At 42.4% G+C, this 12,487-nt stretch overlaps 1 protein-coding gene across 1 annotated transcript in view; it reads left to right on the top strand.

The window, feature by feature from the left end:
* Positions 1 to 12,487, top strand: part of USP24 (ubiquitin specific peptidase 24) — a 141,093-nt gene that overhangs the window by 16,105 nt on the left and 112,501 nt on the right. The window contains exons 2-5 of the mRNA XM_061633148.1: positions 6,120 to 6,285; positions 10,860 to 10,927; positions 11,462 to 11,605; positions 12,032 to 12,154. Coding sequence (XP_061489132.1) covers positions 6,120 to 6,285; positions 10,860 to 10,927; positions 11,462 to 11,605; positions 12,032 to 12,154 — 501 coding nt within the window. The remainder of the gene's footprint in view (positions 1 to 6,119; positions 6,286 to 10,859; positions 10,928 to 11,461; positions 11,606 to 12,031; positions 12,155 to 12,487) is intronic.

Raw genomic sequence — 12,487 nt, 5'->3', positions numbered from 1 at the left:
TACAGTTCTTGTTGCCACACATTGAAAAGGATATTGTAGAGCTGAGAAAGGACAACCAAAATGATCAAGGGATCTGAGGAAAGGTTACAACATTTGGGGCTTGTTGGTTTAGAAAAAAACGATGAGTGTGGGGGGGGACATGATAGAGATGTATAAGGTTATGCATGGCATGGAGAAAGTGGACAGAGAGAAGCTTTTCTCCCTCGCAATACTCAAATACAGGGGTGTCTAATGAAGCAGTATAATAGAAGACAAGACAGACAAAAGGAAGAACTTCATATAGCACATAGTTGAAGTATAGTATTCACTGTCACTAGATGTAGTCATGGCCATTTATGAACTGCTTCTGAACTTCCCATAGACGTCTGATTGACCACTGTGAGAAGATGCAGCAGGGCTCTTCTTAAATTCTTAATGTAATGCTCAGCATTCTCAAAAGCTATTCTTGTTTTCTGTATTTCAATCCAATGGGAAGATCATATTTAATATCCGCACTGTCATTTTGTTGCTTTCCTAGATAATAGTTTCCTGTTCTACAGTACTTAATGTGCATTCTCAGATGGGAAGTATTATTTTATAAATGTGCAGTTGTTTTTTTGATACAGAGGGAGTGCTTGTCAGACCAGGAAAAGAAAACAATAAATGAGACAGTGGACTGGTACTGGGAAAACAACCTGTGACTACTAGCTCACAAATTTTTGAATCGTGTCCAAGTACATGCAGTGATTGAAAATAGCTTGTTCAGTGACTAGCCAGTGTGCAGTGAATCATGGCTTGGTCCTTTTTCTGGTAGCTGTGCGCCCATGAGAGTTGTATTGTTGGATCCATGCTTGGCACTAATTTGCATCCTGTTGGCACTTTTTGAAAAGGCTAAATCTCAAGCTGAACAATGGTCAGCGCTTACCACCCATCTTGGTGAAGGACTTCATAGGCTGCATTGCTTTGAGCGGTATTGAATGCCTTTAGACCTTAGGGTGCTCACACTTTTTATCTGCAAGAAAAAATGGTTAAAGCCTCCCTTCATGTATTGTAACAAATGGTTTGAATTGCCAGGCCTGCTCTTTTCCTAGACAGGAATGGGCAAATTTAAATGGTGTTGGGGGAGGGAGCAGAGTAGGGACTTACAAAATGCAGTGTGGGTTGTGTGTTTTGGTACTTGTTGGAATGACTCCATGGGAAGTAAAACTGGTGAAAAAGTGGCAAAAATGACCTTATTGGACATACTAGAAACAAGCTGAAAGAGTATGCAGTTCTATGTTACAGGCTACATTAGTTGGGTATAAGTGGGATACTGTTTTGTTCTTTCTGTTAACTGCCTGTGTTTCCACTTACGAGAGTCCACCTGAGCTTGTAAATCTGTGCATTCCCAAATCCTCTGCTCAGAAGGTGAAAGCTTAACTAAAAAGTAACTACGGTATAGTAGATTGGTTTCCTGAACCTACACAAGGCACTCTTGCAGCAGTCTGAAGAAAAAAATAGATACCTGTAAAGATTCCAAAACAAACCATGTATTGTGGTTATGGTGTACTCAGTTTCCTTATCGATTGCAGTAGTGATTACTTGGTTATTTATTTAATTTATATCCCACCCTTCCTCCCAGTAGGAGCCCAGGGAGGCAAACAAAAACACTAAAAGTACTCTAAAACATCATAAAAACAGATTTTAAAATACATTAAAACAAAACATCTTTAAAAACATTTTTTTTAAAAAAAGTTTTAAAACATCTTTAAGTAATTCCAACATGGACTGGGATAAGGTCTCTACTTAAAAAGGCTTGCTGAAAGAGGAAGGTCTTCAGTAGGCACCAAAAAGATAACAGAGATGGTGCCTGTCTAATATTTAAGGAGAAGGAATTCCAAAGGGTAAGTGCCACTACACTAAAGCTCCACTTGCTGTGTTGTGCAGAACAGACCTCCTGATAAGATGGTATCTGCAGGAGGCCCTCACCTGCAGAGCACAGTGATCAACTGGATATATAAGGGATAAGACATAGTTTCAGGTATCCTGATCCCAAGCTGTATAGGGCTTTGTACACCAAAACCAGAACCTTGAACTTAGCCTGGTGTCTAATGGGCAGCCAATACAATTCTTTCAACAGCGGGGTGACATGTTGGCGATACCCTACCCCAGTGAGCAGTTGTGCCACTGCATTTTGCACCAGCTGCAGCTTCCGGACCAACCTCAAGGGCAGCCCCACATAAAATACATTACAGTAATCCAGCCTGGAGGTTACCAGTGCATGGACAACAGTGGTCAGGTTATCCCGGTCAAGAAACAGCTGCAGCTTTGTTACCAGCCGAAGCTGGTAAAAGGTACTCTTAGCTATTGAAATCACCTGGGCCTCTAGCAACAAAGATGGATCCAGGAGCACCCCCAGACTACGGACCTGCTCTTTCAGAGGGATTGTGATCCCATACAAAGCAGGCAACTCACCAATTATCCAGACTCAGGAACCACCAACCCACCACACTTCCATCTTGCTAGGATTCAGACCCAGTTTATTGGCCCTCATCCAGCTCACCACTGAGTGCAAGCAGTGGTCCAGGGCTTGCACAGCCTCTCCCGATTCAGATGTTACACAAAAATACAGCTGAGTGTCATCACCTCACCCCAAGGTCACTCCTGATGACCACTTCCAAGGGCTTCATATAGATGTTAAACAGCATCAGGAGCAAGATGATACTCTGCAGCACTCCACAGCACAACTGCCAGGGGGCCAAAAGACAATCACCCCATGCTATTATCTGAAAACGACCCTGGAGATTGGATCCAAATCACTGTAAAACAGTGCCTCTGTCGTCCTGACAGCCTCCAATACCCATCTCACCACATTGGCCCAGAAGGATAGTCAATGGTATCAAAGGCTGCCAAGGGATCATGTAAGAATAACAGGGTTACACTGCCCCTGTCCTTCTCCCGATAAAGGTCATCCATCAGGGCGACCAAGGCCGATTCAGTCCCATAAACAGGCCTGAATCCAGACTGGAATGGGTCAAGATAATCTGTGTCATCCAAGAGTACTTGTAATTTCTACACCACAACCCTCTCAATCACCTTCCCTATAAAGGGAGTATTTGCGACTGGGCAATAATTGTCACAAACCAGTAGGTCCAGGGTGGGCTTTTTTCAGAGCAGTCAGATCACTGCCTCTTTCAGAGAGGCTGGAACCACTCCCTCCCGCAATGACGAGTTGACCACACCCTGAATCCACTTGGCCAAACCCCCTCAGCAAGCTTTAATAAGCCAAGAAGGGCAAAGACACATTGCTGGCTGAATCATCGCAAGCACCTTGTCAACGTCATCAGTCAGCATCAACTGAAACTGATCCCAAGAAGTTGCACTGGACACTGGGGACTACAGTAGATGTAGATGGGGCATCAAGATTGCTACGGAGGCGAGCAACTTTACCCTCAAAGTGCCTTACAAACAATTCACAGTGGGCCTCCACTATGTCTAAAACTCCATTTCCTGGAGTTGGTGTCAACAGACCCCAGACAATATGAAAAAGCTCCACTGGAGGGTTACTTGAGAAGCGATGGTGGCAGAGAAGTGGGCCTTCTTTGTTGCCCTCACCACCACAGAGTAGGCACGGTTATGATGTTTTACTCATGCCTGATAAGCCTCACAGCACATCTTTCCCCACTTGCACTCTAGCCATTGTCCAGCCTGTTTCATTGCCCTTAGTTCACTGGTGTGCCAAGGTGCAAACTGGAGTCCACAATGACGGAGAGGGCTCTCGGGGCAACTGTGTTAATAGTCCAACGTGCCTTGTTGTTTCACAGCATGACAAGGGCTTCAACAGGGTCACCTGCTCTATCTATTGGGAAATCCCCCAGGGCATTCAGGAATCCTATGGATTCCACTGGTCTCTGAGGGTGGACCATCTTAATCTGTCCACCATCCCTACAGTGAAGAACTGGAGCCGTAAGTCTAAACTTCACTAGGAAGTGGTCTGACAATGACAGTGGGGTGACATCTACCCCCCAATCTCCAGGTCACCCCTTCCTCCATCTGCAGCAAAAACCAAGTTGACGGCGTGCCCTGCCTTATGCGTCGGGCCAGTGACAACTTGAGACAGCCCCATGGTCATCATGGAGGCCATGAAGTCCTGAGCCAGAACAGTGTCCTCAGCATGGACATTGAAATCACCCAGGACTATTGTTCTGGGCTCCTCCAATACCATAGCAGAGGTGTTCCTCCGCCAGCTCGGTCAGAGAAGCTGCTGGGCAGCAGGGTGGACAGTACACCAGCAGCAACCCTACTTTAGTGTCTCCTTGGGCCAACACTAGGTGCAGGCCCTCACAGCCATCTCCAAGACAGAGTGGTTTCCTGGTGACAGAGATGGAAGTTCTGTAGACCACAGCAAACTCTCCCCTCCCCGCCCATCCCTGCAGCCTGTGCTGGTGTTGCACCGAGTATCCAGGTGGGCAAATCTGGGTAAGATCAACTTCTTCTAGATATAAAGAGTAACATAAGTTCAAGACCAAATAGATCAATATAGTTTGGTTGGATATAGTTGCCTTATCCCTATCTTGCTGTGATAGCCTTAAGCCTTTCAGAGTGGGAAAAGCCCTTCACCCAGTGGATAGATCGAATAGCTTTTCAACGTGATGCTGCTGTGGTCTTCCTGCATGCTTTTTTTTAAACCAAAATGGAGACAATAGTCAGGAAATCAGAAGAAGGCTAGGACTGGGGAGGGCAGCTATGAGAGAACTAGAAAAGATCCTCCAATGCAAACATGTATCATTGAACACCAAAGTCAGGATCATTCAGACCATGGCATTCCTGCTCCCTATAAATAGATGTGAAAGTTGAACAGTGAAAAAAGTGGATAAGAGAAGAATCAACTCATTTGAAATGTGGTGTTGGAGGAGAGTTTTGCAGATACCATGGACTGCAAAAAAGACAAATAATTGGGTGTTAGAACGAATTAAACCAGAACTGAGTGGGGAGGAGAGCCTGGCTGGGAGTCCAGAGTCTGTAAGTTCAAATCCTCTCTTTTGTCTCCTGGGTGTCAAGGGCCAGCTAAAGATCACCCCACAGTGAGTGGTTCAGGGGTTACATGCCCTGCCGCCTGTGCAGCTGTGGGCAAGCTGCATAGTCCCAAGGAGCCCAGTTGCCCCCCAGCTGGCAGTTGCGGATAAGGAAGGGGCTGGCTTGTGCAGCTGTGCCAAGCTGAGCAGGCCCTGGCCAGCTGGGGAGGACTAGCCTCAGAGGGAGGCAATGGTAATATTTATTTATTTATTTATTACATTTATATACCACCCCATAGCCACAGCTCTCTGGGCGGTTTACAAAAATTAAAAACAGTGAACATTAAAAAAAATATACAATTTTAAAAACCGTACAAAGTTTAAAACCATGAAGCACAGATAAACCAGGTAAAAGACCTAGGGTCAGAGCTCAACACATGCTGTTAGAATGCCTGGGAGAAAAGGAAAGTGTTTATCTGGCGCCGAAAAGATAACAGTGTTTGCGCCAGGCAAACTTCATCTGGGAGATCATTCCATATCCCCTCTGAATACTGCTTACCATGAACACCCAGGTCACCATAAGTCGGGATCAACTTGAAGGCAGTCCATTTGCATTTTTCAACTTTCATTAATGACCAGATCAGTGGACAATTGCTCCCTCATTGTTTACAATATTGTCTTGTATATCTCTAGCCATTGGGATCTATCATGTGATTGTCAGAAGTTGTATTCTATATCTATTAATTTTATTATTTCAGTGATTTCATTTTGATTTGTGAAGGATTGGGCTAATGTCCTTCATGTCATTTCCAGACTTTTGATTCAGTAATCTAGGAAAACATAGTCAATATAGTACATCTATCTCACCACTGTGCATATATATCACAGGGCTAAATTCAGCATCAGCCCTCCCTGTTTTTCTGGCATTCTCTTGTTTTCCTGCTAGGTATTGAAATGGTGGGAAGAAAGGAAAGCAAATAGGCTTCATCTTCTGAGTTAAGAAGTTGAATTTCTATTGCATGGAAGTTGCTTTGTAGTTGGAATGTCAGGTTTTCCAGTGGGGATCTGGCATAGTGTCTTTTTATAATGGCCAGTAGCTAGAATGGTTAAATGGGCCTTCTTCATTTATAGCTGTTCTCTCAACAGAAAAATGATGAAAATGGGAACTGCTGTGGAGAAGGTATTGAGTTTCCTACAACTAATCTGTATGAACTGGAGAGCAGAGTATTAACAGATCATTGGTCTATTCCATATAAGCGAGAAGAATCTCTTGGCAAGTGTTTAATCGCATCCACCTATCTGGCAAGGCTGGGTAAGTTGCAAATATTTTATTAAACAGAATGTTGATAATGATAACTTGAAAGAAAAGGATTTAAAATGTATTCTAAAATAGCTTTTGATTGTATTAGTTTCCATTTCCATGTTGTTAACAGGTTTTTAATTAAAAAACATTTTCTTGTGAGAGGTAACTTTGATCTCTTGACTTTAGAGTGCTGTATGTTTTTCAGTTGATGCTTTCATCCCTTTAATGAACTGTTGAAAAATAAGTTTTGAATTATAGGTGATCTTTAGAACATGTGAAAACAGATAAAAATATATCCTTTCTTAAATATTTTATTTTGTGGTTAATAAACTACTGAACAGGCCAGCATGATCAAATGTCAGCATGAGAATGAACATTTATTTTCCAAACTTGCTTAAGCACATTGTCAAGAAGCAGGGCTCTTCAGGTGAAAGTTAGCTGTGCTGGTTGTTGTAGCAAACCAAATGTGCTTCTAACTGATGTAAAAAAACCCTAATAGTAATGTTCCTTTGATATGGAAATGCTTGCAGCGTATACAATACATGGCAAAAACACTGGCTTGCAACATTTCAGTGGAAAGTTTGCAGTCTTGGAAGAGAACTTGTGGATCTAAAGGTGATGTTTGGTGTTGGTTAAATTGAGGTGGGGGTGGGAAGAGATCACTTTTCAAAACACCTTGCATTATTCTCATAATGAGAAAAGACCAATTTCTCAAACTGCATGATATCTAGCAATTATTTCCTAGGTATTTTTGCTTGGCACAAAGGAAGGGAGCTTTGGAAGGCTTGGCATTGTCTTTGTAAAGATAGGCACACAAATGGTTCATCACTGCCTACCGGTGACCTGCATATGTGCACACACACCTACCTTCCTTTTCCTCAGGAATCTAAGTCTTTGCCTAGGTTCTCTATTTTATTGCAGCTTCCAAACTCTAGCGTCACTTCCCTGTAACTTCACTCTCCAGTGAAATTTTGTGGGTGAACTGTTGGGGTCTACTTGACTACAGTTCTGGGGAAATATCCATCAAAGTAGTTCCACTAGTGCAAGGGCTTGCAGCTGCACAATGGAACTTCCCCTCCTTGTCCTCTCCCCATGTGCCCCTTAAATCTGTTTTAAGGTTTTCCCCAGATTTGAGGAGGGTGCGGGAGTACACGGGGAGAAGGGGAAAAGTTCCATTGCACAAGCAGAAATCTTTGAATCAGCACAACTATTTCATTTTATGCTACCCCTGGATTATTGTTGACTTTGAAAGTCTAAAGTGGGGAGGGGTCAGGAAGTCTCAAAGCATTTCTGTACAAGGGAAGGGCTAAGGGTAGTGGTAGACTGCGTGCTTTCCATTCAAAAGATCCCAGGTTCAGTTTCTGGCATCTTTCAGGTAGGATGGGGAAGGACTGCTGTCTAAAACTTTGGAGAACCACTACCAGATAATGTAGACATTAGTGAGCTAGGTGGTCCTGTGCTCAGGCTCTGAGACAGCACCCTGTCTCCCAGAGAAGATGCACATGGTAAGGAATGGGTAACAAAAGCTGACAAAACTCAATGAATTCTAGGAGGAGGGTAAGGTAGGGGATTGTAAGAGAATTGGTTATTGTACAGAGTTGGGGATGATCTAGCTGTATCAAATGCTGCAAGGACTGTGTAAGCTGTTGTTTTAAAAGGAGAACTAGTAGATTGAGGCCTGCACAGGAACCATACCATTTGCTCAGAAATCCTTGTCTTCCTTGCTTACTTCCAACACTTAACTGAGTGGGTATGAAGACTGCCTGCAAACTCTTAAGGGTGAGTGAAAGGCTCACTTCACATACTGGGAGTCAGTTTTCTTGTACTGTATCATAAGAGGGTAAAGGGTGTCAAGTCTTGTTTTTTTCCTGAAACGGAAGTGAAGGAGGGGAGTGAGAATGCAATGAACTTTGTATGACAAGGAATGCATCTTGTTCCAGCTTTAGAGAATGTGCCAAGAGAAGTGAGACCATACTGAGGTTCAGACCTAGATGAACTGATCTTGTGTGCCCTAGAAACCATGCACATGCTGCTCACATACATTAATGAAGTGTGTGTTGCTAAGTGGTAAGAAAAACAACCTCTTCACATACTCAAAGGTGCTTCCCTTTTTTATGAAATCAGAGCAAATATAAACAAAGTGTTGTATTTCTCATCTGAAGGGGGGCCTCAGAAGGTGGAATAAATGTATGGGGGGAATGCAAATGGACAAATTAAGAATTACAGTCTTAACAATATTGAAACAATCAGCTGTCTGGCTTAATCTACAGAAGGGATTTCCTAACTTCCTGGGCCCATGGGCACATTTTCAATAAGTGTTATGGGTGCCACCACAACATTGCTGCTATGGGAAGAGGGAAGGATGCAGGTTGTAAAATGACTGCTGTGAGAGGCATGCCCAGTCATAAATTGTTGGGATTACCTGCTCCCCTCTCCCTGGGTGCTCATGCTGTGTGTCTGCTGGGAAAGAGGCAGGCAGGACTGAAGAAAGAAAAAATAAGCAAACATAGACACAAACTGTGTCTGTACACATAGAGGAGGGGAATACAAAAAGCAAAATGCAGACACCAACAAAAAAATGCATATCACCGGAGGGTCAAGATGGGGGGGGGCAAGTGCAGACAGCCCCAAGAGAAAAGAAGTTGAAACAAAATAAAAAACCCAAAATACAGACCCCCCACTAGAGGAGGAAAAACAGACGCACAATGTTCAGCTCCTTTTTGTCCCTTCTTTTCCTGGCCACATCCCTCCTCTCTTCCCTTTACCTCTTTCTTTTCTTTCCAGACTCTTTCTCTCCTCGTCATTCTGCTTTGTCCTTGGATTGTGATCTCAGGCTAAAAAACTAAAGCGTTTAAAGATGAAGTGGGAATAACTGACACTCTTCCACTTCCTCTTTCAGCTCTCTGTAGTTCTCCACGCAGAAGTCACTTCCTTCTCTCTTCCAAAGGGGGAGGGGAGTTAACTCTGGGTGAAGGGATGGGGAAGTACAGAAGCTTTCATTGATGTTGGGAGAGGCTTTTACAGGTACCACTGCACAGAAATACCACATTGAGGATACCAGTATTGCAGCCTTATAAATAAATACAAAAATTCGGTGTCTGCCTGCATACATTTGCTGTTTCATCTGATTTTGCATGCTGTGCAAATTCACTGAGTCACAGGGTGTGTATTGGATCTCCATTTGAAAGGAAGCTCTTATAGATGCTGGTTGAATTCATCTTTTGTTTATAGTGGAGCTGTATACCACTGTTTAGTCAAGTTCTGTAAGTACAGGTAGTCCAAACCTGAACCGTTTTGGTTTATAGCATGTGCTTTATAAAATGAACCTTTCTCAGAAAGATAAGTGATGCTACAAGACATAGGCTTCAGTGAGCTATTTAAATTGTCTCTGCGTATTCAGGAACATCATAACATTGTAGCCCCATGGCAGCTGTTCAGCATGAAGTGTTACCTGCCTAACTTTTGCCACGGATGGTAATGAACACCTTGATGTGTTCAGAAATATCTGTATCCTTCCCAAGGGTTTGAGAGTAAACACCATTAAAGAAACAAAATAGTTAATAGGTTGATGATTTAGTCTTCTACTCCTATTATCTCTGCTCCTGAGTATTATCTCTCCTCCCATTCCCTCATTTTCAATCTGGATGTTTCAGATGAATTGAACAGTCTGTATGTCACTGGTATTGCATGCCCTCTTGATGTGGAAGCTATTCACAGAGAGACCAGAGCTTGCCATATGTTTTGGGAACCTAGAAGCAGCAATACCTATGTCACAGGCACATCTGCTAGGTAACTTCATAACATGAGACTCCTTAATTCTAATCCTCATGTTGTTCCCAAGCAATCTACTTAGGATCCTCAGGCATTCCTGATTACCTAGGATTTCTGTTCCACTTTAGCTTATTCCAGTGTCATGCCATTGTAAACCACTGCTTTCCTTGAACCGCAGTCTCTATTTAGCCCTTAATTTTTACCTGAGCATTTTGCTTCTTGTTACTGCAAATTGAAGAGATAATCTTGTCATTGGATTCCTGTCTAGTAATCTGCACACTTCTTCTCTTTCCTGTACACATCTTACTATGCTCACCTTTTCTTACCTTTGCCTTTATGTTGTGCTGTGCCAGCTGTTAAACTCTGCTGGGATCCATAGAGCTGTTCTGCTTGTGCAAGGTGTGTAAACTATCCTGATGGAATTTCTGAATTGTTTCTTCAAATAGCAGACTCCAATGCCATATCGTAAATTCCTCTTGGAAGCCCCTTAGTTGAAGAAGAAAATAGCTGAAGTCTGCTTCATTCATAGTACTCTGGATCCTGGCCTTTGTAAGCAACAACTCACTCTTCCCCTTTGCACATAAAATATGGAGTTTTGGAAAGCAGTGTTGCTTCTGTATTGACAAATCCTGATTAAAGCTATATTTTGTTAGTGTCTTCACTCTTAAAATTATTAGTATGCAGTAGGGATGTTTGTGTGAACCAACAAAAATCTGACCAATATGGCTGTTTGGGTGACCCTATGAGTTTCCGTCCATAGCTTGCAAAACTTTGCAAGATCTAACTCTTTTGTTTTTCCTCCTTTAAACAAGGACTTTCTGATTCTGATGAAAACTGCAGGAGGTTTATGGACAGATGTATGCCCGAAGCTTTCAAAAAGGTAAGAGATAAGAGAAAAAACACGGTGGATCCTCTCCATTGCTATGGATGGGAGAAAAGGTGATATCTGACTTGTAAAATGGTGGCTTGCATTCTGGATTGTTTTACAGAATAGGCCATTATTTATTGGGACACTGAACGCGGGGGGGGGAATTGGAATATTGAGGAACATTTGTAGGAATAAGGACAGGAGTACGAGAAGGTAGGATAGTGAGGTATGCCAAGTGAAGGTGTTCTGGCTCCTGAAAAAAAAACATATGTCTTCCCTGGTCTTGGAATTTATTGAAGATTTTGAATTGTCTAAACATGCTATGGCTAAAAATGGAATCTTCTTAAAACTGGAAGTGGGGGGAAGAGAGACACCATAGGCAGTTGCCAGGTGTTCTTAACAGGTTTGAAACCTGACTTCAAAAGTCAACTATTGCTAAATAAGCAGCTCTAACATTTCAATGCCTAAAGCTAAAAAAAAGGTACTCTTTGTTTCCCCCTTGTAGAGCCACATCAGTATTTTAACATATACTGTGCTCCTTTGCAGCTGTTGACGTCAAGTGCTGTTCATAAATGGGGAACTGAAATCCATGAGGGAATCTACAACATGCTGATGCTACTAGTAGATCTGGCTGCAGAAAGAATAAAGCAAGATCCTATTCCTGTTGGTCTTCTGGCTGTACTTACAATGGTATTGCAATTACTTGACCTCCCTGAGGTTGCTTTTGTGTCTGTGTGTCTGTGTACAAGATATTCCAGGTTTTCATTATAAAATCAGAGTTAAGCATCATGTTAAAATCCATTTAAACAGAATATGAAGTGATGCAGTTTACCAGTCTAGGTTCCAATAGCTATGCAGAGTTCTGTCAAAGAATACTGATTTTGAGATATTGAAACACGAATTCTATTTCTCTTTCTTACTTTGAAGTTCTGAACTGGTTTGATGCTGCTTCTGTAAAGGTATATGTACTTCTTGGTGTTAAACATTTTGTCCCTCTTTCCTTGGAAGGAAAATCTGGTGATTAATTGGTACAAAACACCACTCGATCCAAACCTGTTATATATCGGAAAATTGATAGCCGTATTTGCTTCCTTGTCATGCCACTTTTTGGTTTAGGCGCTTAATCCTGATAACGAGTACCATTTCAAGAACAGAATGAAAGTGTGCCAAAGGAACTGGGCAGAAATATTTGGAGAAGGGAATATGTATGCTGTCTCACCCATTTCTACTTTCCAGAAGGTAAGTATGTCCACATTTTAGATACCTTGCTAGAAGTAATACAGAATTTAAAACAAAGCATAAATGCTGTGTGTGTGTCACCTGAAATAAAAAATGCCCCCCTTTAATATCTGACAATTTATCAGTCTGTCTCATGGAGAGCAGCCTTTGGTCCATCATTATTTCTGCTGTTTTGACTATAATAAGGGTTGAATTACCACCAAAACCCCAGTGCTCGCAGCCAGATCTTCATGGTGACCATGCTGTAGCCATGGTTTAGATTATCACATGGATATAATAATTTTAAGTTCTTTTAGATCTGGCTCTTGGCAGAAGAAGCGATGTAACCTCTTT

This window comes from Rhineura floridana, chromosome 6 (genome assembly GCF_030035675.1).
Source record: "Rhineura floridana isolate rRhiFlo1 chromosome 6, rRhiFlo1.hap2, whole genome shotgun sequence".
In the NCBI taxonomy this organism is placed as follows: Eukaryota; Metazoa; Chordata; class Lepidosauria; order Squamata; family Rhineuridae; genus Rhineura; species Rhineura floridana.
Note: the sequence above shows the minus strand (reverse complement) of the source record. Positions and strands in the feature narration are given on the sequence as shown.